The sequence below is a fragment of the Amblyomma mixtum genome, chromosome 9, assembly GCF_055824585.1.
Source record: "Amblyomma mixtum isolate Tamu chromosome 9, ASM5582458v1, whole genome shotgun sequence".
Taxonomy (NCBI): domain Eukaryota; kingdom Metazoa; phylum Arthropoda; class Arachnida; order Ixodida; family Ixodidae; genus Amblyomma; species Amblyomma mixtum.
Genome location: NC_143020.1, coordinates 46,324,976 through 46,352,176, shown reverse-complemented (window position 1 = coordinate 46,352,176; position 27,201 = coordinate 46,324,976). Strand labels below are relative to the sequence as shown.

The 27,201-nt window shown below is 42.6% G+C and overlaps 1 protein-coding gene across 1 annotated transcript; it reads right to left on the bottom strand.

The window, feature by feature from the left end:
- Positions 1-4,499: 4,499 nt before the first annotated feature.
- LOC149328890 (venom metalloproteinase antarease-like TserMP_B) lies at positions 4,500-26,324 on the bottom strand. Its single transcript, XM_089559900.1, has 8 exons — positions 26,279-26,324; positions 24,124-24,195; positions 19,129-19,181; positions 16,040-16,148; positions 12,951-13,121; positions 6,700-6,835; positions 5,090-5,206; positions 4,500-4,609 (listed from the first exon to the last, which is right to left on the bottom strand). Exons 2-8 carry the CDS (start codon positions 24,126-24,128, stop codon positions 4,568-4,570), a joined length of 633 nt encoding a protein of 210 aa, XP_089416026.1. The 5' UTR covers positions 24,129-24,195; positions 26,279-26,324; the 3' UTR covers positions 4,500-4,567.
- Between the last annotated feature and the right edge of the window lie 877 nt (positions 26,325-27,201).

Below are 27,201 nucleotides of genomic sequence, written 5' to 3'. Positions count from 1 at the left end.
TCTGTAACACGAGCTCCTCAACGGTATAAGGTTGATAAATAAATTACATTACTGTGTGTTTCGTTTAAGCCTTCAATATCTCGCTCAAATGCTGCTATGAGCGGCAAATCCAATCTAAATGCGGCTCGCGGCAGTTTAGATCTTTAGCACAAACATAAATAGCCTGGCTTCGATGAACAGAATACTTGCAAGAACCATGAATGATTGGCTAACTCATTTTAGAGCTACAAGCATCTATACCCCGGCTTCTTCCCTGCCCCTTTCCCGATGCCTCGTGATGATATTGAATCTGAAATCAATATCGATCATGTCCGCCTTGACATCGGAGCGACAAATGGAACATCCTCGTTTGCATTTCAACATTAGATCCACCCGGGCCGGATATTGGGTCGTCCGTGGCAAATTCGCAAATTTTACTTCAGACCTGTGCTGTACCGTAGTCCTTCAATGCCAAAAACATTGAAAGACTGCAGCCATATGGTGCACCTTAGTCTCTTTACTTCGAAGAACGTCCTTTACCTCTACGTCGTTACAATGTTAAATCAATACTGTAATTTCGCTCAAGATTTCCGGTCTTCTTTTACTGCGTCAACAGAACTTCATTTTATGTTAAGCTCTCCGACGATAGCTAAATCAACAGAACTGCATTTTATGTTAAGTTCTCCGACGATAGCTAAACGCGGCTGAAAACCTGTTAGATATCATCTACAAAAGCTTAAACCTATCTTACAAAGCTAAGTAATTTTTCACTGGCTTCGTTCGCATCTGTCATACCGTCGTCAGTATGTGAAGATGCTCAGTTGCAGCTCGACAACTGCGCTTGTGTTTTCAAGAATTCTCCAAGTACTGTCCCTCTGCCCACTTCTTTTGTTAGCTATTTGAATTTCCTCAAATTTGACAGTACTGCGTATGCCTATTTATTTGCAGTTGTAAGCGGCTTCTATTATGTGATCCAATCGGCAGAAGACGAGCTCATTCCTGTGGTATAATTTTATATTGTTCACCTTTGGTTTACCACGTCAGTTCAGGGTGACTTCGTTGAATATATTTTAATGAAAAGGCGCCACAAATTGAGATCATACGGAGAAGAATTTATGCAAGCTGCATGTAGGCATTGAACTGAAATAAATAAATGATTCAAACAGCTAAGGACAAAAAAGAGATGAAGACCACACGCCACAGACACATCGCTGGAGACAAAATGCTCCTAATTACGGGCTAAAGGATAGCTTTAGCTCGCAATTCATCAGTTAATTTACTATGACATTATACGGCATCTCAAGCCTCGTGTGCTCCCATTCATTTAAGGAACGTTAGCATGTGTCTTTAGATTCTATGAAACTCTCTGTCATGAATAATACTTTAACTTGGTACGGTGCACTGTTCATTGCGTATATTGGGAAGCAGCAGGTGGGCCGACAAGACCGCGACCGAAACAGACCTACAGAGGGCTTCGGAGAGGTGCATATGCTAGAAAGGGCTTTAAAAGAAAGAAAAATAAAAGTGGCCTGCCCGTATTGGAGATGTACAGGGGGACAAAGAGCAAGCTCCACCATGTGAGAGCTTGGGAACACCTGGAGCAGGCTTTATTGCCACCGACGAGAATGGCGTATGCCACGAAGACGACGATGAGAGACGATGATGAACATAGACAAATAAAGATGAGACCCGCACACAATGCTTACAATATATGTCCACCGGTCCAACAATGTTCGTATTTATGTTGTCTGCCGTGCTTATATCTCTCAAGCCCCACGTAGCTGAGCTAGTTCTCTAAATTTGGTTCACTCGGTTAGTGGGTGGGCCTGCACGACGTCGTGCAAAGCGTTGAACGACGCATATATGGATTTTACGCCTCATTTCATATGTGAGTAAGACGGCTCTGGTGCTGCTGTGTCAATCAATAAACTAGTGGGCGTGACCGCGTTTTACTTTTTGAAGTACGCATTTGCAGGTGTGTGCATTTCGGCTTTAAGGAGCTTTAGCTTCGGCTGCGCCGGAACTACAAGTACCCACCCTCCCATGGGCATGCCCTAGGATGACATGTTTATTCTTCCAATTTTCAAGCGAGAAATGTCTTATTAACTTGGTCTGAAAATGTTATATACTGTACATTTCCTATAAAGTATAAAGTGTTACGTAGTCATTTACGCCGTGACAAGTAGAAAAGAAACGAGAATTTGTGAATCACGTTTCGCCTTTAAGCGAACGATAACACCTGTAGGACTTATATTTGCAGTCTGCACAGCTACGATTCTACAGCCCTTGTCATACTCGTTACCATTTTCCGAATGCGCGCGTCGACGCTTCCGCTTCTCCTCACGATTCGCTTCGCAGGCTAGAATGCTAGCGAATGGTTCGCATTGGCATTCCGTGCTTGTTCTGCTTCTAGTCCTTTCTCCTTTTGCGGAGCCCCCATCGAAGACATGCCGTCTCGTGTTCGTGCCCTCTTCAGCAAATGAGATGCCGAGAAGAGACGCACACATGCTGACCAAATCACGGAGAGGATGGAGCGAGGTAAGTTTTTAAGTCAACTTATTCAACGAAGAACACTGACAGAATCCTGTGGAGCGAACTGTTCTCCTCAATTTCTGATAATTGGCGGCAACGTTGCATACAGAAAGCCCGCATTAAATTGCTGCTGGCATGCCTGTAGCTGAACGCAATGGTTAATCATTATACCACGGTAATCATATGCCCTATTACAATACTGGAAAATTGCCTCAAGCCAGCCACTTCATACTAAATTGCCTCATTAATTTCATCATATAATAATAATAACGATAACAATGACGATAATAATAATCTTTATCCGGCCATCACGCCGTACATGGTGACGGGGGCCCGGAGTAAAAGCTGCTCATTGAGAGCTTTCACAAAGCCCTTGGCGCCCTACAGCCCCTACATTTTGGCAATAGTACAGGAGGTCGAGAAGTGCTGTTCTTTACACTGAGAAACAAAAAAGGAAAGAAAGGCAACGCAAGAAAGCATAGAATAACACTTCAAGGTGAAACATCCACCATCACAAGACACTACAATACAGCATCGAGTGCAGCCAGCCATGTCTTGCAAAATTTACCGATAACACCTGGCCTTACGAACCCGGCCGGCCTTTGTGTAGGAAAGGATAAGAACAGTTTCAGCTCACAGATTTTTGCGGACAGAGAAACACTAAGAGGTGCAGGTAAAAGAAGGCATATCGTTGATTCACTCCAAATTTTTTGTGGGCTGATAGCTAATGTTTGAAGTTTCCCAAGAAGGCGCATGGTATATGCGAACGCTTGTCGTGATGAGAAAATATGCTGAGAAATTTGAATAAGGGTAGCTCTGTCAAGGTGATCCCGAAATATGAGAATTCCGTCCAATCTGTACACACGGGATTCATAGTCACGGGAGAAGAGTCCGTGTCCGAGAAGCATCTTAAGTGTGGTTTATCGTGCTGCGTGTGACGAATACTCTTTGTTACTCTAGCCCTGTCTTGAAACTTAACTAATGGAGGTAAAGGAAACTGCCGTGGAGTGTCCTAGTGCGCACTATTTCTAGTCGGGAAGTTTTGTTCGCACCGTGGAGCACTTAAGTAATAAACAAGAAGCCTTTATATCGTACGCCATCGCCTCAATCTTGGGTATGGCACGGCGGAATCATAAATTAAACGTTGTTACCTTAGTCGTGCCGTCTGATGTTGCTGCACGTAACATGCTGTAAACTAAACCAACTTTGGTAACATTCTATTTTTCCTAATTGTTATAGAACTAACGTCTCCGCTTTAAGTTGCTACACAAATTTAGCGTTCTGTCAATATAAGCAGATAGTTACACTAGATTTATTTTTTGGGTCCCTGTTTTCTTCCTTGTATGATTTGTAGGACTGAAAGGTGTAGTGTCAATCTAGCAGCTGACATGCGACAACAGGATGCAAACCAAGTTTATTAGGGTGATGTTACCCTTTCCTACACATGAAAGTTTCAAACCTGTATTTAGACAATTAACAAAGATCCTATGTCCTCTATTCCGGTATCTCAAGTCTATCAAACATTACAACCCCACATGAAGAGACCATCTTTGCTACATTTTACCCCCATGTGAGACGGTAATCCTTGATGCAAGTTCTTTGCCTGTTTTTTTTTTTCTTGAAAGAACAGTTCGAAAATAAGGCTCCTATGCGCTAGCTCCACACTGGAATTATTGGCCCTCAAAAACTTCTTAAATACATAAATATATGCTTACTCTTTCGAAACCGCGCATAGCCTTCAAATATAGATTTTTCGCAACATTACACTTATTTAAAAAAGGTACTTTATTGCAAACATAGTATCTTTATTTGTTCATATATCGCATCTTGAGAAGCAAGTGTGTTAAATAGGTAGTCGAAACATAAAAAGCGACACAAAAGTTTCTGCTTCAGTTTAGTCCATTTCCGTGTTTGTAGACGGCACAGCACACGAGCTTAACGTGTTTTGTTTTCATGTTTTCATGCAGACTGAGCAGAATTATAGTGCTGAAAATGCTTCGTCCGGTATGATGAGCAGGAAATTCTTGCTCTTAAGCTCTGCACAGCCTGGCCTCTTTCATTCCCACTTATGGCTAGCGCAAACGCCACGCCTGCATGTCTGTAAAAAAACCATAAAGATAAATAAAGAAATACATTTCAAAGCATAAATATTGTTAGACCACTAATTTTCGATGGCAGGCTCCCTTAGTATCACAATGTTTGCGTTCATGTCTCTAGCGACAAGTCAGCGAACACGGCAGCACCTTCGAACGTGAGCCCAGCAAAAGAGAGGGAGTTGTCGAGAAATACAAGGAGGAGATTGAAGTATGCGCATGAAATTTTGGATAAACAGAGCAGATGTTACGGCTGATTTCGTATGAAGACCGCAGGTCTCGAAGGCAAATCAGGTTTGCGTTATCGGTGCGGACAGCGGCAGGGTGGTGTCTAGGCAACGGCTGCTCCGCAGTGCACTGACTTGGTACGTCAGTCGAACCCCATGCAGTGATCTGATGTGGCGACGTGGAGAAATGAGTGCACATACAGAAAACAAAAAGTCCGGTTCTAGCGCACAAAAAGTAATAAGTTAATCACTACCAACCTTTCCAGGAGCACATTTTAGTCCTTCTGGCATAGTGTGCTCTTGACACCAAAGCCAACCTTCTTCGCCCCTCCAGCAGCACTTTATTTGACAGTTCTTGTGGCGCTTGTGGTGTTTCTGTTAACAACGAAATGCAAAATACCATGAAACGAGCTTTACAGTAGAACTGAATTTACATGTATTACCAGGCATTGCAAGAGGCCTGCCACCGAAGTTTAAAAAATGATTTTTAAAAGAATATAGATTAGTTTCTTAAAAAGTAATTACAATGTTTCGGGATTCATGAAATAGATGAATCATGTTAACATCTGATCTGGGTTACTATGCTGTAGTAGTTTACATTTTAAATGGAAGCATTAGGCGCCTGCTTGAAAATAAAGATTACTACCGAGCCGTTAGAAGTTGCTAGATGAATTTTTATATTTCATAATTGGGAGGCACCTCCGGAGCTGCGGATCAGCAAATCGTGGCCTTCTGGCGCACCGGTCATAAACCGCTCGTCTTTGGCGTGCGCAAAGCAGTGACCAAGCGTGCAGTTCACTTCGTGACACGCGTACCAAGTGACCTTCTCTGCTTTGGTAATCACTGAACAAATGCTAAGGACACTATTTGACACTCACGAAACGTTGTCGTAAAAAAGGGAGAAATTTGGATCCCACGAGAGAACCTGTGGGCCATGATTTCGGCCCCAGCTCGGTATTGGCGTTCACGGCGCAGGCAATTTGGGTTGCCCACAGGGATGAAGAGGAAACGTACTGGCTTCAAGAGGCGTTGAATGGACACGCCTCTGAGCACACCAGTCTGCCGTTTCGCAAACACATGCGACAAGGTAAACATTCTTTGACCCAGAATACCAAGGTTAGTCGCGTCTTCAAAGTTACGAAAACTGATCGGGGTGTTACGAAGAGTAAGCTACAAATTTCTATTTTCAGTCGGGTGTCCAACTTTGAGAGTTTGTCAGATAACTATTGGAAGCTAGTTAACCGGCTTAGTAGTTTGTAGCATGTTCTCTCTCGTCTGTTAAATGTTATAACAGTTGCCCTAACGCCCTATCTCTGGAGCTAAAAAAGTGCATGTTTAAGTTAAAAATTCTGACAACACACCAGACAGTTTGACCACCAGGCATGTTGGACAGACAGTTCATCATGTATTGCACCTTGTTCTGGGAAGCGCTGTCTGCCAGCATGCTAATGTTTGGATGATGGATTGCGAATCCACAGTTAGGCAACGATGGCTGCTGGCTTTTGGGTTAAATGAGTAAAGCAAGACTGACCTTGACTTCTGGTGCCACAAAGGTGCTGAGGTAGCTCTATTTCTTTAAGTAGTACTTTTCAGCACTTACTGAAAAGTTACTGGAAAGTTACTTTTAAGTAACTTTAAGTAGTAAGTATTACTTGTACTAAATACTACTTTTAAGTAGTACGTACTTTTTTAAAGTAGTACTCTAGCACACTTTACGATAAAGACGGCGGCTTTTAATTAATTTCCGTTAACCTTGACTATATAGAAAAGACAAGATTTCCAGATTTTAGTAAAAATTGGATATTCTGGCATAGCATATCGATGAGAGAGCTCATGAAAAAAATTATGCATAATTGTCAGTAGCATACCTGAAATGGCTTTGCAGTAAAGTTTCCTCTGTGCATCGTTTGGCAGAATTCTCTTCGTGTCATATTTTGTCCGGGGTATGACGTAGTTGCAAATAATGGTTCTGTGCTCACTTCAACGCAAGACCGCGGTAATGTTCTGCAAAAAGAAAGCAGTTAATATATTCGCTACATTCTCTCAGAAGTGTTCTAAAAGTGTTAGGCATTCTCTGTAGAAAATGTGTTCATCGGTAGGCGCATAAGAACACGTTTTCTCCTGTCGAAAAAATTAGGGTTCGCTGTCTTGAGGATTCTTATATTATTCTTTCCCGAATGTAGCTAAGCTACGCTATGCGTAATATGTCGGTGACACGCTATTTGTAATGCATTTATGATCATCAGGGGTAAGTTTTTCTCTTAATGAGCAAAAATTTGCGATAGGATTTTAGCACCGCTCATATATTTCAGTCAACGGAATATAATTTGATTGCGAGGGATGCATTAGAAGACCTGGGGGCCAACAACAAATGTTTGTTCGATAGTGGCGTAATATCATGCATGCTTGACTTCACTGCCGGAACTTGAGTACACCTTTTCACCTGAACTAAAGATTCGCCGAAATCAACGAAAAGATGCCGCTCGACAGTCACATCACTCATCAACAGCTTGCCATGAAGTATTGTTTGTTATCAGAAGTCTTGCTTACAGACTTGGCTCCCACGTATTGAAATATAAATATATCACTGTGCAAGAACCGGGAACTAAAGGGGTTTCAGTGCTAGCTTAATGCCTTCATACGTTAACAGCTGCTTTATAACGCCATGTATTTCTGACGAAAGAATAACAGGATAGTGAACATTACTAGGATTTTTCACCCGAGGATATCAAATGCACTTGCGAAGGATTTCCCCAATGATCACTAGGGTTGTCAGATCATTTTGGGATAATAAAGGATGACTATTTCCGAGAACTTGCCGAGATGGAGGCTATTATCCGGATGCCTGGACACGGTAAACCCAGTCGTTACCGCTCCTGAGTAGCAGACACTACGGCACCCGAAGCCTAACGTTCCATAGAGAAATCAGGAAAGCCTCTTGCAATATGTGATATACCTACGGACGAAATTTTCGATCATCATCATCATCATCATCATCATTTATTATCCCTTAAGGGCCCTGGTTTGGGCATTACATAAGGGGGGGGAGACAAGAAAGTATGGCCATGGTCATATTTATACATACAAGAAAAACAACGAGGCACGGTGATGTACGTGCATTTCGATACAGATATCCCACATTGCATTTATTAATATAGCTTCTGATATATGTACTTGACACCGGAACCAACAGAAGGTAATCTAACTCTCAGATTTGTGTCTCCCACGCACCATGAATACTGACAAATGTTTTTTTTTTTTTACATTCGACGGGAGGTTTACTTTGCGCTCCATCCGGTTCCCCACCCAAGAAGTACTGTTTTTTTTTTAAATAGCCAAGCAATGAAGCTGGAGATTCAGTGGTATAGAGAACAACGTATGCCTTAATGATGACCCCGGAACATGTATAAGAGGATTATTAACAGGAAGAGTCTGGACTTTGCTTTCGCCTAACGGTGCTTTACCAGCAGCATACTATTCCTTTCGGATATAGAGCCCCACTGGAGCGATCGCCACTTCTCAATATCTTAACAATACTTGTCTTTCGATGGACACTGACCAGCCAAACGTGTGGGAGCATGGAAAGTTAACTGTAAAAAATATTTTACAATTCCTTGGATGAGAATATTTCACAGGCCTGGAAGAAGAACAATTCAAGTCGTGGAAAATTTCACGTGCATCTTTAGCCCGATCTCAAAGTTCACCGAGCTCAATAGGAGCTCATAGCGTCGGGAATCACTTCCATGGCGGCTGTAACCTAGATAATCATCAACAGCAGCACGACTACGCTCACTGCAGGTCAAATGCCTCTTCCATATCTTTCTGTTAACCCTACCTTGTGACAGCTGCGGCAGACTTATCTCCAAGATAAACTTCCATCATCTCATCGGGTCATCCAACTTTCTGAAGCCTTCTAATCTGCTTGCCGTCTTTTGTATTCCATACAGGTACCGTTAATGACCAGCGGTATCTCCTACTTTCGCAGTACGTGAACTACCCAAGCCCCTTTTTTCTTCTTTATTTCGGCTAGGATCCCAACAACTCTCGCATGCTCGATGATACATTCTGCTTCATTACTGTTCTTTATGTCCATTGCTTATCATTTTTACTTCCGCAGCTCGCTGCGTTGTCTACTCGTTATTTCAGAAGTTGTGTAACTTTACTCTATAATATTTTCATAATTACTGCTCTTCTGTCACTCTCTAGTCATTGGTCATCCTTTGCAATTCGCCCCCTGAGTCACTAGGCAAGGCAACGTCATCAGTGAATCGCAGTTTCCTGAGGTAAGTTCTGTTAACTGTTATTCCTGACCGTTCCCACTCCAGTTCTCTGTTCCTTTCTGTGTGACACCTTACTTGTTTGAATTTTATCATTGTTTTATGGGAAAATGAGGTAGCTGTGCAGCCGCTAACATACCTCTCAATATTTTTTCATATGGCTCTTCCGCACCTACATTCTATAAAGCTGGCATGAAGGCTGAGGCTTAGACGAACTAAAATGGATCCTAGCAATCCTTGAATGCTATATAGACATGCACTGGTTATGTACTGTGCACTTCCCTATGAGCTGAATTATATTGTGAGTATGGTATTGTCCAGTCGCCTTTACGAAAGTACACCTCGTCCTCTGGTTCATTGAATAGTCAGACTCTTCTGGTTTCATTGGCAGTTACGTCAGTGGGTTATCGTGCTTATCGTGCTTTAATGTTCCAAGTCCTTGACGTCCCGTTTCATAGGGTTCAAGATAGTGCTATCATTCTCGAAAATTCGCACACAGTCGAAGTCATAGCATTTCGCGTTCAGGGTGTGGATTGTTTTACTGGCACCATACCCCCCCCCCCCCCCCCCCGTCCTTGTACAGACCTCCTCTTGCGTGATCCTGGCCAGCTTTTTTATCCATTTGCATTGCTCTTAAAGTTTTCTTCACTTGCTCTTTCGTTACCTCCTGTTTCTTTATGCTACTTCCTCTCGTTATCATCCTGATTGCTTCTTCTACTGTATAGATCTGTGTAGAACTTGTCGGCTAATTTAACAATCTCATTGATATATGTACTTATATCACTCTCCTTGTCTTTTCGCACTTACGTGCCATTTTTTCTAATGCCCACTTTACTCTTGACCACTTTCTCACTGCAGCCATTGTTTACATTATGCTCGATTCTCTCCATATATTACTGCCTTATATCGGTTACCATCAGCTTATAAACTCTGATATCTCTCAAAAGAAAACATTCGACAGAAGTCTGTCTGGTTGGGAAATTTAATGTTAGGAGAAGGTAAGTGACGCCAACCAAGTAAAATACAGGAAAAAAACACGACGTTTCGGGACCGGCTCGGCCCCTTCTTCACGGTGTGACTACGGGCGAGCGCAGCTTGGCTTTTTAAGCCCCTGCGTGAAGGACCTCCGGGTCAATGGCCGCAGCCCATGGACGTAGGATGAGGGGAGAGTCCCCAGGGAACGATTAACATTCTCTCGTGTTTGCTGAATGTGCCACGACTCGAGTAGAAGCCTCCTGCGTGGGTTAACTTCCGTTTCCAATACAATGGTGCTGTCGAAGTCAATTGGGTGGTCACACCCTTCACAGTGTTCGGCCACGGCGCTGCGTTGACGATTCATGTGACGGACGTGCGCTCTGTGTTGGCGCATCCTTTCCGCGAAGTTCTTCGTTTCCCCTATGTACGACGCCGGGCAGACGGAACACGGAATGATCTATTCGTTCTGTTAAGTTAGTTGCTTTCATGCACTAAATCAGGCAAGTCCTCTCCAGAGATAGGCGTGCATACCCTTTAAATTACTTACCGCCAACCTCTATTGCGCAGTCCTTTTTGAGACATTCAAAATTATGGTTAATCTCTTAAGGGCTAAGGTCGTCGCCTTCAGCAAAAGGGGAATAATTGTTCGCAGCGAGATCCTCAATTCCTTTATCCTCGTTTTTAAAGTTAGGATACTTATACGCTTCTTCCTTAATAGTTTCTCCGTTCTCGTTCGAAGTCTAGTATAATTTGAGACGTTAACATTCAACGGTCACTCCATCAGACCATCCAGCGAACCTTTAGACCCTTCACAATGCCAGGATGAGTGCAGAATATGAAGAGTACATCATTTTTTTATCTCTGTATCTCTGCTGTTTTGCGTAAAATTCAGGTGCTGCCTCTTGCGGAGGAAGGTACTCCTTGTCCGCAAATTATTTGGTTCTTCAAACTCGATTAGTTACGCACCCAGGCTATTCATATATCCTATGCACAAGCTGCCCGCTACTTGACTTGCAGCTTCCTTCTTGCCTACTTTTGCACTGATGTCACCCACCAGTAGAATATATTGTGTTTTACTTTATTTATTGCTGTTTTCACGCCTTGGTAGAAGCTTTCGACACTATAGTCGTCATGTCCAGATATAGGGGCGTAAGTCTGTAACAGCTTCAATTCGCACCGCTTATCCCATCAATTATAATAACTGGCACCCTCGCGTTAATGCTATCTCTATGCTGCCAGCTTTGTCTTCAGTTATCAAGAATCTCACACCCAATTCTTGAGTGTCCTCTCAACTACGATATCATTGTTCGTGAGCAATCTACATGGTTCATGAGTCACACTAACCTCACTAAGGCCCATGAAGTCCGATTTTCTACCTGCTAGTTCCTCAAAAAGCAGTGCTCTAAAAACCTAACTGGATGAGGCTCCCACGACAAACTTTTCAAGGTTCATTTTTCAAAGGCGACCGGTCCGGAGCCAGAGATTGCAAGAAGCGTCTCCGGAGTCACCTTTCTGGCCGCCTTGGGCCTGTGTTACGCAACCAACGGTCAGTGAGGGCCGCATATTAGCTTGTGAATTCGTTAGGAAGTGAGAGACTACTAGTAGGCTATGTGGCCGAATCCTATTCTGATGAGACGTTGCGTAGTCAAACCTTTGGCCTTGTTCAAGCCTCACCCCCGACATGGGTATATAGTTTCACCGACATTCAAAAGAGCCAGGACAAGGTGGATTTGTGTTCTCACTTGTCTGTATTGTCGACACACTTCCATGATTATTGCATATCTTTTTGCAGATGGCGCCCGTATATGGGAATCAGTTGTGACGTTCTCACAAGTACGAGGGAGGTTACAAAAGGTTGCAAATATTTCGAACATTGGGGTCTGCCCACAGGGCTCGGAAATGTCTGCCGACAAGTTTTCCATTCTTGCTCTTACAAGTAAAAGAACGTCACAAAAAACCATATGGAGAGATGGTAAATAATTTTTGCAGAAAGAACCCAACGAAGAAACATCTTCCATAGGGCTACCATTCTCCAAAATCTGTCTTGCAGCAACCATGTTTCTTTCATTAAGGACTGCTCACGGCTGTTCACATTCTGTCTAGTCTTGAAGGAAAGTTAAGATGTCAGTGCGGTGCATTCTATAGCTGTGCACGGAATTATTATAGTACGCCTTGAGGCATAGTCCTCTGGGAATCCTGACTTAGAACATGGCAACAATAGAAAGAACATTTTTGCTCTTCAGAGTGTTCAAGCAAGCTTTTCAGATAAGCTTCGAATTGGTGAGATATGTCAGTACGGCACAAATTTATAGAAAACACCACAAAACAATGACTTTCTTTATATTGTATGCCTTTCTTTTATGACTTTATTTTCGTTATAGCCGCTACGCCGAATATATTCGGCGTGGCGTTGTTTTCTAAACTAAAGTTGTAAGTTAGCGGCTTTCCCGTATACATTTGTGTCGTCCATGTCTTTTTCGCGCTATGTTTTAAACAAACCCTTACGAATTAGGCCAAACCAAGCTATTGTTCCGCTGATATAATACGCTGAAATAATAATACCATCTTGTAAAGTAAGTGAGCAATATTTTAATTACAAAAATATGCGCAGTCATGGAGAGCTGAGTTCAGTGCAGTGTACGGCAATGTGAATTTTTGTAAAAAAATTTTTTAAAGTAACGCAAGCTGTAACTAGACAGCAATTGGAAACATTAATCATGATGAGAACTCTACTGTACCAGGGGGTGTAACCGAGGCAAGATTTTCTGGGAGCAGCTTGTTGTCCCCCTTCCCTGCATTTTTGTCTCTGAAGGCTGAATATACATTGACTTCAATGCAATTATATTTAGTAAAATGGGTTCTCTTACTTAAAAACAAACCGTATTTGTTCCTTGGAGCAGTTGGACAGCCTGTGTTTGTTCCTGCCAGTGCCTATATAGCTCATTAAGTAGCCGTCCTCCCATGGACAGCTGTGCGAATCAGGATAGCCCGTCATATTTGCATCGCTTCCGCTGGCGTTGTCATGATCCGCCCCAAGTCTGAAAAACAGAATGACATGGTGTACATATCACCTGTATAGTGCTTTAACAAAGGGCGTACATTATGAACATCCTGACGAAGGTGTTACCAGGGTTGCGGGAAAATGGGTGCTATATTCGCACTTGTTTGTTTGAGCTCTTATTCGATTTATTTTGATTTTTTTCTTCAAAATAATGTAATCGATGCCCTCTCTGGTTTATTTCAGACTATGAAGAACATGTACTGCCTGGTTCAGCAATGACGGACGAAAATCTTTAAACCTAGTCGCTTTAAGGCATAAAAAGTCGCTGTGGCTTAACTCATCTGAGCCAGGATATACACAGCGAAATATCTGTCTGCAAGCACTGGAATAATTAAAGTGCCACAAGTACGAGAGCGAGCGTCCAGAGTGGAGGTCGACACAGCGGCGGACATGGCTGCCCAACGCAAGAGCGAATCACGTGGCACATGACATGTCACAACTGGCGACGACGAGCGGCCTAGCAGCAGCCGCCAGCGCAGCAGCAGAAGTGACTGCCATGCGCGCAGCTGTGGCGCTGGCGATTAACATGGGATGACGTCATAGCCACATGCGGCGCCTCTTCCGTTAGAGATCAAATCTAAGAGCCAGTTGACCTTCAGGCTCAGCATGGAGGTGTAGAGCTTTTCGCTCTAAAGTGGTGTCGGTGTCTGTGTAATGCCAGTGTTTGCGAACACCAGAAAACACGTGAGTAGTGTTAAGTGGAAGCGAAGATAAAAACAGGCAAAATACAGGTTTTAAACTATTACACTTAGGCGCTTACCAGCAGTTCGATGTGCGTAGCCAGAAATTGCTGAAAGCCAAGTCGCTCTTTAGAATTTCGGAAACGCGAATGCCATTGGCGCTCCTGCTTAACAAATTTCGACCGCCGTGTGGCCTTTCGAAGAACGCGCATCGTTGCCGCTACCAGTCATCAACTGGAACCTGCGCACCTAACTGTAATCTTAACAAGTAAACAATTAAATATCTGTTAATGTATTAGGGAGCTGTCTCTGGAAAAATTGTTGAAATCAGATTCAAATAGAACATCTTAAAATTCACATAGTTTTATTTCAAACAAGATGGTAAAATAGATGAACATTTTTATTTAGATTTATTCCTTAATTTTTGCCTACTATGCGACCGACAGATATACGCATAGGTTTAGTTTAGTGAAACAGAGGGCCAAATGATTGTTAAGATATATAATGATACTTACCAGTGCAGTGAACCTAAAAAGTTATGATATTAAAATTGCCATTGTGCAATGCTGCAATAACCAAAAAAATGATTTTCATACAGGTATTATTTTAAGAAAAAATGAAGATATAGCAGAAATAATGCCAGAATTGCGCATATTGTTGCTATTACAGATGTAATATAAAAGGACTTCCAGCTATCTTAAATAAAACATTTAAAACATACCCAAGCTAATATTCACGACAAAATTTCGACACGAGCACCCAGAGCTAGCCAAGAAACTTCTAATTCATGAGTTTTTCTGTTGATGTCTACTGTAGATGACTTTTTGCGCGTTGAGCAGAAAGCGCGCGAAATCTGAAAAAGTCCGACGTGACCATGCGCTTGCGCACCGCGACAGCAGTGCACTCAAACGCAGAACTCGTGAAGGTACCCGCATTCAACGATTCTGCTAATGTGACAGTGCAAAGCCATTCAAGTGGCCATGGGTGGCTGTACTAAAAGTAGAACTTGTGACCTCGCCACGTTCAGCAGCGCAAAAAATTGTGGGCGCGCTAATTACTGGTGGCTATGCAGGCAGAAACACTACGCTGGCCTTCTAGAGGGGACACCATTTCGCCTGTTGTACCTAACATGCGACATTTCTTTCATTATGAGGCAGCGTTTTCCTTCGAAAAATTTTGCGGCCTGACGAAGGCAAAGCCCGACCGACGTGGTATTTACGTAGGATCACGTGGGAATTACGCAAGTCACTTACACAACAACTCCCATTAAGCTGCTGGCGCTAAGATCAACTCGCCACATGGATGCGTGGTTCCCCTCAGCGTGCCGTGCAACCTAGCGAGTTCTAGGTTTCATCGTCGTTGATGAAAGCAACCAGAACTATTTCAATTTCTACTGCTAAATTCGATGCCTAGACCGTCTTTATGTCGCCACTCGACATGAAGAAAAGACTTGTTGAAGGCTGCTATAAAGACTTTTTAAAACCTTCTCGACGCCCTGTGTGATCGAAACCAAATTCGCATGCTAGACAATCATTGTTTCCCACTGCACTACATGCACTAGCTCTCTGGGTAGTTTCGTGGAGCTTAAGCACTCACTCGCGCAGCGATGCTATTCAAGGGCTTCTCCTGCTACCCACCATGAAAAGAAAAATCTTTTTTGCTGCAATATTTCATCTCATCATGTTTGAATATGTCACACGGTATTTATCCGCAATAATAACTAGTTTTCAATATTCATGAGCTCCGTTTTCTCGTCGCACTCATTTGTTTAACATTTATTGGCGGCGATGTAGCTGCGTGGTACGTTCTAGATTTAAAAAAAACACTTCTGCTTCGAAGAAGAGTAATGAGCATTTTCAACTAAACTCCAAGTCCAGTCGTGTCTTTATGGAATGAGTGAGGCGTCTTTGAGTGGGACATTCAGCCAAAGATTCATTACGAGCCGAATTAAGCTGGAGTTATGTAAAACATGACTCTCCACTGCTGTGCCAAAACACCACGCACTTTTCATGCCTGTCATAACCGCAGGGTTCTGGAGTTCAGAACCTAGCGTTCTTTGGTACTGTGCCACCCCACACCCCAAGGTTCTGGGGTTCTGACGGGCAGAACCAAAGGGTTGAATCCCCGAGGGTAGATCTAGAAACAATTAGTCTACTTAAAATTAATTTTTAGAAACAATGTCACGTCGCCGGGATTCAAAGTAAATGATGCTTACAAATGCGCCAACTCGTGAGCCATCGTCAACACCCCTTCATATGTGTGTGGCTTGTCTTCTCCAACCGCAACTTTATACTCTTTGCAAACGCCAGCCATAAAAGCAATACCTGAAAAATATACACCAGCAACAGAAACATGTATTCCAAAATTTTCTGTATTTTTTACATATAGTTAATTGCTGCGGTTGCCGCTTTACTAGCAGTTTGCGCAAGAAAGGCCTGATGAATGTTTGTCAATTCATACAGGTCGAAGAGAGTAGGGTCCGGTACATTTTAAAGCTTGGAAACGCTCGAAGAATGCTTGCAGTATTTGCTTAAATTGATGTTTCTTGTATGATTCCGGGCACAGGATGCCCTGTAGTCGGCGTGTAAATATTAATGTGTCACTTACATTATCTCTTCTGCTATATTACTAGATAATGAATTGAACTGCGTCTACGTGCCAGTATGATGAATGACTGCATGATTATTTTTACAGCATTCTCCATAGCTGAAGAATTTTAAAGGGGAGTGGGGTTGAAACGAAATATTACAGGCAAACGAAAAGAATTCGAATGCGCCTCAATACTGGCTAGCACAGCGAAGGTTTGCTGGAACACTTGCTAGAAGACTAGCAATTAAAACAATGTAAAAATATTAAGCTTATAATATTATAGAATCTTATAATAGTATTATAACAGCGTAAACCATTAGAAAGCGGGATACATCAGCGATAAGAAAACAACAGTGAACAGGTGCATAAAAAAGCAAATAATAAAGTGGCAAGTTCAACCCGGATATTTAAAATTAATACACTAGAAAGTGAACTTAAATGCATAGCTGTATATTTGAAAACTAATGAACGTTAAGCTCAAAACCAGAATGAAGGAACAAGCAATAAAAGAGCCTTATGTAAAAATATTAAGTAGCCTCAGTTAAGAAGAATGGACTCTACGGAGGAAAGCAAGAGCCGCACAATTTTTTATTTCACGATTGCCAAGCTAGTTTGGAAGCGCATTGCCGCTTCCGTATCGTAGCTGAAAGAATGAGGCAAAATCACATCGTAGTTGAAAAATATATTTCAAAACAAGTTCGAGCTTAGCGTAGTTAAGGCGACAAGGAAGTGCGTAAATATAGAGTTTTCACTTTAAAACATGGCTTCGCGCATTAAGACAAAACATTGTTTGTAACGCGAGCAAACGTCACGACCACATGTCAAATAATTTCTCTACAACTTGCTTTAATTTCACTTACCTAACATTATTGCTTTGACAAGAGTCTTTGCCTTATTTTTATTGCCGGGAGTAATGCTGCAATGGACTTCGTGCTTATGTCTGTTGTAGTCGAAACTGCGTGGGTATCACCGTTCTACGTCTTCAAAAGCGGCTCTCAGCTCAGCATAACTTCAAGTAGTAAGCTCGTGCTCACTCCTACTTGCAATTTCGCGGTTTCAAGCTCCCATTACTTCAAAACGACTCAAGAGCGAATAGATCTTGGGAATTGTCTAGCTCGAGGTGGAGCCGTCGTAATGTAGGTAATACCCAAATTGGGTTACATACCCACATGTATGTAATACCCCACTGTAATACCCCCCTCCCCCTCCCAATACCCCCTTATGTAATGCCCCACTTAGGGTCCTTTAAGGGGTAATAAATTATGATGATGATGATGACAATGAATAATATAAACTATGCTCCTAAAATTCAGAATGAGTACGCGGGCTTGCAGACAAACAGACCGAAATCGTGCATAACATGAAAGTACACGGCACATTCCCACTCACTACGCAATAAATCAATTAGCCGCTCTCAGAGGCAACGCCGGCGGTGCACAACCACCTCCTTTACAATTTTACATAGATGCGAGTACCAGGACCACCCGAACACACGTGTCGTCATCTGGACCCCAGCACATTCGGGACAAGAGGGAAACGAGGCTGCGGCGAATTCAGCCCGCGCGCTCAACCACCGGGCATCGTCTCGACACTCGCCGCCTGATGTATCATAACCTAATCCGGCTGTCACCTACAAAGAAATTACTCAATTTTATCAAACACAACACTATGTTGTGTTTGATAAAATTGAATAATTCGAATTGAATTTCGCAGGGGGATGAAAGCGACTATCGCTCCTGCGAAACGGCTAACCAAAAGCGAGTAGCGTTGGCTCCTTCGCTTATATGCCAACACGGTGCTGTGCCTGGCAGTGCTGCAATATTTTAATCCGGCTTTTAACGGGGAGTGCCCGCATTATGAATGCGCGTTATCGGACGTGTACCATATGGTGTAGGCCTGCCTCTCTAACCCAGCTTACTCCCCTTTCCCCTCGCCTACCTGAGATAGTTGGGAGGCTGCCCTGCTCTGCTGCTCTACGTTAGAGAGCCAGAGAGCCCTCGTCGCTAGGGCAGGAGCTGCCGCGGAACTCACAGCGGTCCCGGACTAGGGACCACTCTTAGAATTTGTAAGGGGCTGGCCCTTAAGGCCACTCCCCAATCTCTGCTGTAAATATCAGTAAAAAAATATTTTCCACCACCACCGCCACCGTCTCCCCTTTTCGACAGCATTAAGTTTTCAATTCGCTTGGACTTACAACTGATGTTAACAAGCCGATGAATCAATGCACTCCGGAGAAGTAAGCTAATATGTAATCAGTTCGGACGCATGCAAATACAAGACGTCAACGAAAATGTGGTAAGGTTTTAACGTAGCGAAACCGAGTAGACTAATGAAAGCATCTGTTCGTTCTTCGCTTCTCTTTTCTGGCATCTGCATGTGCAAGCAGCCCTGTTTCTAGCTGTTATTCTTCACATGCTGTCTCCACTCGGCGGCAGCTGTCGCTACGCCCTCCTCCCATTGGCTACAGATGCCGCGACCCTCCTCCGAACTAACCCGAGCTTACCCGAATTACTCCGAGACTTCACGGAAGATTCTTGGTAGCGTGTGATCCCGTTAAGTAGGGCTTTTGCCTCAAAATATGTGGCACAGGGAACAATACGCTTTCTGCGGCGATTTGAGACGATAAGGCAAGATATTTTGTACCGCTATTAATAGGTATTATTCTTAGTGTTACGATTTGCGAAACCCCCCCCCCCCCCCCCCTTCGAGACTTACCCATGACTCGGCTTTCAATAAAAGTATTGCCTATAACACGAAACATTTCTTCGCTGCGTGAAATAAAAGAAAAAAGGAGAGGAAAATTAGCGACAAGAATTAAATGACAGATATAAAAAAAAGCAGTAATGCAAACGGCTTTTTGAAGAATGCGCTGCTGACTTTGGAACACTCACTGCCAGTAAAATGCAATGTCAGATTATGTTTTTACTACTGATGTTACAGTGCGATAAACCAACGATGCCAAGGTTAAGATTTCTATGGTTCCAGGAAGAAACGGGCAGCATTCTGGAGTTCACGCTTTAACTTCTGGGTCTGAAATCAACGCGAAATACAGTCGCGCGGTGCGCCTTTTGCGTTACATTTGAGCCTCTTTTGTACTAACGAATTTTAATATTTACACTTTCTTATTGGGCTCATGAAGATGTGTTGAACGTGGAAACTTTAGTAAAACCGAACAATTAAATCGTTTGTATAACTATAACAACCTTTTTGCGAACCCTACAGTTTTCTAAAACATACTCTTCAGGCAGTTTTTTTGAAAAACCAAATTTGAGCAAAACACTTTGTGATAATTTTTTTAAGGGTTACTTTTATAAAGCTCTGGCACGTGTTAACCTTATTCCATCAAAATACAAGAATAAATCTAACATCGCCACCATGAAGGAGTATTTATCCCCCCTCGCTTGTCGCTGTGACGCGCTATGTTTAATCGCATGCTTATGTATACAGTTTTCCACCAAGAAAATCGAAGACATAAGTATGAGTATAAATTTAGGTGACCCTATGAAAAAATATTTCATAAGCGCTGATGGAATGCACAGGCTGGTGGCCTCGTTACTGCACTTATTGTGGGGTTATTTTCACAATTCCGGTTGTTAACAAACTTTGTTCTCCTGAACACGTGTTTTTTTTTTTTCAAGAAAAGGTGCACTTGATATCTGCACAGTGAACACAAATCAAGCTGAGAATTACCAGTACAGAAAGTTCTTCAGCTGTATGTGACCACATACGCAGGAGTGTTGTGAGGCCCTGCTTTAGGTCGAAACGTATTCTAATTTTCTAGTTCACGCATCAGATTTCTAGCATTGATAAATTACGTCAACATTAAGAAAAGCGAAATTTTTGTCAAGCAGTGAAACCTAATAGTATACTTGTCATTTAGAACGTGGGAGAAATTTTGGCACTTGCTTGATTTCAGAAAAAAAAAATTTGCCGAAATACTGTACACCACCTCCACTGTATGCGAAAAAAGAGGCCCAAAATAATTCTTCAAAATGTTTTCTTGTCATCAGCATTCTTTGAACATGTTTAATGAGATGCCGTAAACTTGTGTGATTTTTTCTTGTTTTAATTATTGTCAGGTGACAAAACACAGCAGCAACTTTCGTGCAATTGCACTGTGAACTACGCCGCAGGTAGAAAGTTAAAGAAATTATAACTGCCCTGCAGAATAATTTTATTAAGAGGAATTACTGATGTTTAGGCTACATCAGGCATTTTCAAGCGGCAATGGATGTTTTTGCTTGAAGCATACTGCACACCCTACTGTAAAATGAGGCTGACTACTTAGAGCGCTAAATCTTAGGGCCATGGTTCCCGGTAAACAAGAATTGTAGTAAGGAAGTGGGCGCAGCGAACCCACAATACGGCTGACCGCATGCTTCCATCACCGCCATATTCTTCTCACAAGGAAAACATACGAAGTTTTGCGCGAACGCCACGTCCAGGCTTCAAAGGCAAAGCAAAAATTGAGAAGAGACATTTAAGCTCATCATCTAGGGAAGACGTGAGTTATAGTTACTTAATGCCCATATATGCGGAACTGGCAGGTCTCCACATTACGTTCATAAATCCCTGGGGGTCATCATACCAATCCTGACGCAGTGGTGCAGCAGTTAAGTGATGCGCCACTGCTATGCGATCACAGGTGTTGCCACCGGTGTGGCTTGTGCAGCCTGGGTTGCTCTTCCTGATTGATCAATCCTTAATTTAGCTGGCACCTGCCACTTTGGTCAGTTTGCTCAAAATTCGGGGGGCAGATTTTGATGACGTCACAAGGTCTCGTGACGTAGGTGGCTTAATGGTTGCTTCTACAGGTATTTTTTGATCAAAACGATGACGACGTCGACAGCACCGATGCCTACCATCACGACGACGGAACTTTAACCGTCTGGAGTTAAAAAGCAGGAAGAAATGGCGAAGAAGCCGGAACAGAGCAAACAAAAAAACCGTACCAGCACCCTTGACGAAAGACCTCCCAAGAGTTCTACGACCCTCATAATATTCACCTCCGAAATAGGGAGCCTCAGAATTTGATATCAGGCGTTCTGCTCTTCCAGACAGCCGCGAGTTGAAGCCCCTGAATAAAGTATTTCACCGTGGCTTGCGGGGATAAGGGGGAGGAGGTGAGGGCTAAGTAGGCGTTTGCAACCTCTCCATAGAAAGGCAAGTCCCCGCTTATCTTCCTCCTTCGTACGCTGTATTTCGTGGCACTTGGATGCATCGAGGATGAGAACCTTGGAGGGAGGTTGGAGCAGCTTGCATTAGTGGTATAGTTGATGACTAAGTGGGAGCGCAACGAAATTGTGTCTCTATAGCTAACGCATCGCCTTTTCATCATCTGCTTTCAGTACAAACAACATCATCTATTTCCACGTTTCCTGTCGGGAACATACAAACGACTAGCTGCAACGTCAAACGCGAGACATCTGGCATCGCGCTTCGCATATTCGGATTCTTCCTCTATCTCAAATAGGAGCAGCGCTAAGTGGTGAGCTTGGCGCATGATAGCCTTAGTCGCTTATGCGCCATTAAACCCAACACAAAACAACACAACAACGCGAAGTGGTCCCTACGCTCTAGTCTAGGTCAAAAGGCGTCGACATATGACAATCTTGTAGACATGCATTTGGGGCCTCCCGTGATCGCGGCGTCTTGGAAGGATTTCTAAATACAGCAAAGCCTGCCTTATTGTGGAAAGAATTCAAGGAGTGAAGCGGTCCAGCGCACCGCTGGTCCACAAATCGGGTCAAATACAGAGACCTTAGAAACCTCCACATAACGGTTCCTTTACGTTGGCACTTGCGTCGAGACTAGCCATTCCGAGTTTTGTCCGCCTTGTTTTCCACAACCATCCAGAGATGCGTTGATGCGTTTGAAGTCTGAAGTTTATTTTACCACAAAGCAAGAATTGATGCATGAGATGTGGTAGGGAAGGTGGGAAAAAGGTACACATTAGTAGCTTGACTAGCCGCTCCTCCCAATAACTCACAGCGGACGCTTTGACAAAGGTTAGTAGCACAGATTCACGCCACAATTATCACGACTACGAAGCTAGTTTGCAAACAATAGATATCAAATTCAAACAACTCTATTACATAAGGAATTGGAATGAACAGTGAAGTATTAGCAAGCATTATACAAAAAGTGAATACAAGTCAAGTTTAGAAAGTGCGCGCAATTTCTCTGTTGTGAGGTGGTATTTATTTAAAATCTGTGGAATGCTAGACTGAACCATCCGAAATCCATAATTCGTGCGAGATCTTGGAACATGCCACAGTTCTGTGTGCCTGATTAAGCGTAAACAAGTGTTACTTTTCAAATTTCCCAATGTTGTGAGAGTATGTGTGCCTTTACGTTGCACTGCAAAAGTTAGTAGCTTGATTCACGGCCGACACTGACAGTTGCATTCTCTACAAATATCACGTGAAGCAGCCAACAGGCTTATCCCCTGGCAGCATACCCACAAATTTCTGCTGAGCAAGAGCAAACAAAGGTTTTTGTTGCGGGGTACACTCTCATTTGCTAGGAACATTCTTGTGCATTGCCCTCAAAAAAGAAATAAGCAAATCCCTTAAACTTGCATGATGAGGCCTAACCTTGAGAGAAGAAAACCAACGTCGCAGCGATTGAAGACACCTTTGTGTACCAGAGCTTCCATACTGTACAAAGCTGTGTGTATATCCACTCCGTTTTCAGTCTTGTTAATGACTTGATCACTCTATAAAAATAAAACCAAAAGAATGCATCTTGTCAACAATGTAAAGCATGAGATTTGAAAGTACGAAAAATAATTAAAATAACACAATCAGACTATTTTTGAACATGTCATGTGGCTTATTGAAAGTAACAGTAAGGATCAGGGAAAACAAATGTTTACTGACTCGCCACGCTGAAAATTTGTGAGTTAGTGTATTTTTGTGCTTGCAACTATCTGCAGATTTCCTAGTTTTCTCGACAGCGACTGCTACCTAAAACTGACCTAAGGTATAATATCTATGTTCCAGTTTATGATTCCGCATTATTTAATTTCACGATAACTCTAATTTTACAAGACCTGTTCTGCCACTGAATAATTTGCTAATGCTCACACCTGCAAACTAATATAATTTTGTTCAGTGCATGCAGTAAACTTAGTCAAGTTAGTAACCGGTATTTTTTTTTGTTCGCTTAGGCTGATAGAATATAGTTTAGTTTAGTTTAATGGGGTTTAACGTCCCGAAGCAACTTAGGCTATGAGGGACGCAGTAATGAAGGGCTCCGCAAATTTCGACCACCTGGGGATCATTAACGTGCACTGACATCGCACAGCACATGGGCCTCTAGAATTTCGCCTTCATCGAAATTCGGCCGCCGCGGCCGGGATCGAACCCGCGTCTTTCGGGTCAGAAGCAGAGCGCCGTAACCACTGAGCCACCGCGATGGGTCCTGATAAGATATGTTTCGGATTTTAAATCAATGAAGGCGCTTTTTGCGGCAAGTGGTCTGCGTATACAACCAAGAACCTTACCTTCTGAGCCTGAAAGAACGCCCGCCATTGTTGTTAACCAGATAGAAAGATAGTTCAAAGCAACATGATAGGCAAGAAAGCACACAGGAAGATGCCTTGTCTGTCCAATTGTTTTGCAATTTTTTTTTTGCACGAAGAAGCGTAAGCGGCAAGCGTAAATGCCTTCAGTAGCATTAACGCTGCTGAAATGAAAATGCGCTTACCACATTCGTCACGACTTGGTTCAGTTGCAGTCGTATCTTTGGGTGGGTCATGTCATGGAATGCGAGTGCCGCCTTCAAGCATGCAAAAGTACACAGTGTTAATCATGCATGAATTAAACGCTGTGTAATCAACACCTTTACCCGCATTCTTGGTTATCTATTACAACTGTCCGGACACAGACTAGTTATTTTTTGTGCTCTTGGGAACTGTTCGACACAGAAAAAGAGTTGCGAAAAAGTAAACGAGCGAAAATACTAGTTTTTGTTAGAGAAATATCATAATGGAGGCAAGAATAAAAACGCGATTTTCTGTTCGTAATGACTTAGCATGTTTCTAAACTTTATTTTTTTTGTGGAACTTCCAGCTGCGTTCGTAAGCCGGATACGGTCAAAATCATGTATGGCTATAAGAGTAACCGAAATTTCCATCGTAACGAACCGGTCAGCTGTGCCTTCTCATTAGCAAAAAAAAAAATCCTTGACAGATAAAATGTTGCTTCATTTATCGCATCAGAGATTAAAAAAATTTGCGGAATCAGTATACGAGGCTTATTAGTGCAACACAGTAAAGCACGAAAATGAGATGTTTGCTCTGGGAAAACAAATTACACTAAGCTTAGTCTGCGTTAAGATGCAAGGAAGTGGTCTTTTGATAACGAATTTTGTATGTGTGCCGTATATTTAAAATACGTAATAGCAGTTTGCCCTATGCGCATTTTGGCACGCTGTGTTAATCCCGGAAAAAAAAATCAATAATGCCCTACCTATTAAACAATACTTGAAACCTCTTTTCGCGCTGTTACTTTCAGGGCAACGTAAAGTCTTGATATCGCGCACATAACCCCAGTACGATTGAACTGGGACAAACACGACGTCCAGGGCACCAAAACATAACAAGACACACTATACAATCAGTTCCATGAAATGAAGCACAAATGACATGCAGAAAAAAAGAGAGTAGAAAAAATGGGCTTGAGTTTGCGCGAATGACTCGAAGATGGAAAAAAAAATGAAAGAACAGAGTTGAGGCCGCGAATTTCGCTTAAAATCATGAGAAGTCGAGAAGAGGATGAAAAGGTTAGGGGTACGAAGGATGAGCGCCAACAATTAACACGGCTAGAACGAAAATGCAACATGTGAAGTGTGCCTAGTTTACCTAGTTTTAGTGTTAGTTTACCTAGTTAGTGTGTTAGTTTACCTAGTTTTTAATCTAGGTAAATCAAATAAAACCAGAGAGAAAGGTGATTTTTTTTTAATATAGTGAGATAAATGATGTGCTTAGGCAACCTTCCTTCTCCTTCTTTTTTTTCTTCCTGTTCTGTGTTCGCGCTGCTGGTACCTATAAATCCAACGCGAGCTATCAGGACTGCTCGTGCACCCCTCCGACTACTGGACAGAGCTTAGGATCCTCCGCCCCGAGCCCGCGCTTCACACACCACACGACTGCGATAGCGCTTTGACGAAAAGGCCGCTTCAGTAGCGGAGCAGCATGTACACACCAGGGGGTAGACAAAGTTTCGCACAACTTCATTTAGGTTTAGCGCCGTGTTTTCCCTGCGTTCTGGGGGCGAAGTCAACCTCAGAGTGCCAACAACTTCAGCAGCTAAGGGCATTTCAGGCTTAATACAAGGCCTGATAGATATATTTGAAGAGGAGAGCATGTCTCTATCTTTCCCTTTCTTATTTTTCTCGTTTCTTAGTTTACTCGCCAAATATTGCTATTATTTTTGGTCATGTTGCTGTACGTTCATAGTTGTAGTAAAATCTGATGTTTTTTTTTTTCATTCATCTAAGTAGAGTAGAGCCAGGACTGTACCTCCTTTTTGTTTTCAGCTTTCTCTTTTCTAATATTTAATTATCTTCATGTATTGTACTTTTTTTACTATCGATTTTTAATATTTTTCTGCTGATAATCATCGTTCTAAAAGGTTTCTTTCCTATATCTCTTAAGCCTTCTTCTTTTTAAATACATTTAAAAAATAAATTACTGTGTTTATTTCTTGACTCCCCTAATAAAGTATCACAAGCTGTCTTCCCTATAATTACCAGCCGGGGAAGTAGTAGATTATGTTCTTAAATGTTTGTGGTGCGCAGATTTGCTTATGCAGTCGGCAGTATATTGTACAAGATGAAAGAAGATGACTAAAATGCATACCGCATTCAGGAAGGTCGCAAGATATAGTATTAGATCACTAGTCGTATTAAACAAACACGTGAATTCAATGCTTGTCACAAAACATACTTCCACGATGAACTTGTCAGGACGCTCCTTTTTTTTCTTCTTCGGTGTTTCTACAAAAAATGCAAAGTTAACACGTCACTGGTTGCAAGCTTTACAAACACATTAGTTTGAAATTAACTTCAAAACTGCAGGAGTGTTCTCCCAGTAAAAGAAGGTTCAGCGTAAGTTGCCACCATTCAATACCAAATGTGGTATGGTTCTGTCGGCGATCTTAATGAGTCCGTATACTACTAACGTTAGGTTAAGGCAAATTGAGTGCCTTTGTTAAACTGAGGCGGACATCTATTTTAGCGACACAGCCATTAATAACTTAGATAGATTTAAAAAGCCATACAAGGAGAGTCCTCGCATGGGCAATCAAGCACCGAAAATTGGTCTTTCCTCTCTCAGTATGCTATTTCTTCATCAGGTGTTACTTGCAGAAGCTCACGTATGTTCTCAGTCACAGGCTCGAGGCTCTCTTCCGTAACAGCTTCATCGTTAGCTGTCGCAGTATAGCCTCGTCAAATGCTGCTTCTTCTGGCGCTATCTTCAACGAGATACGATAGTTGCTTGCACCGTAACCATCGACCAGGAACAGCGCGCGGTGGCCACGCCTTCCGATATCTCTTTGTCCAGATATACCGCGGTGAGAATAGCCTTAGCCGCTCCGTGATGCGCTTTCTGATGTTAAACCCCTATAAACTATAAACCATGCTTTCCTGGGGCTCCCATTTATGCTTGGAGCTTCATGACATCGACTGTTCAGCAGAAACTTGCTTAGAAAAAACGACGCCAGCCTGCACATCTGGTAGTTTATAATTTATTCACCAGTATGAAAACTCTGTGTGACTGCG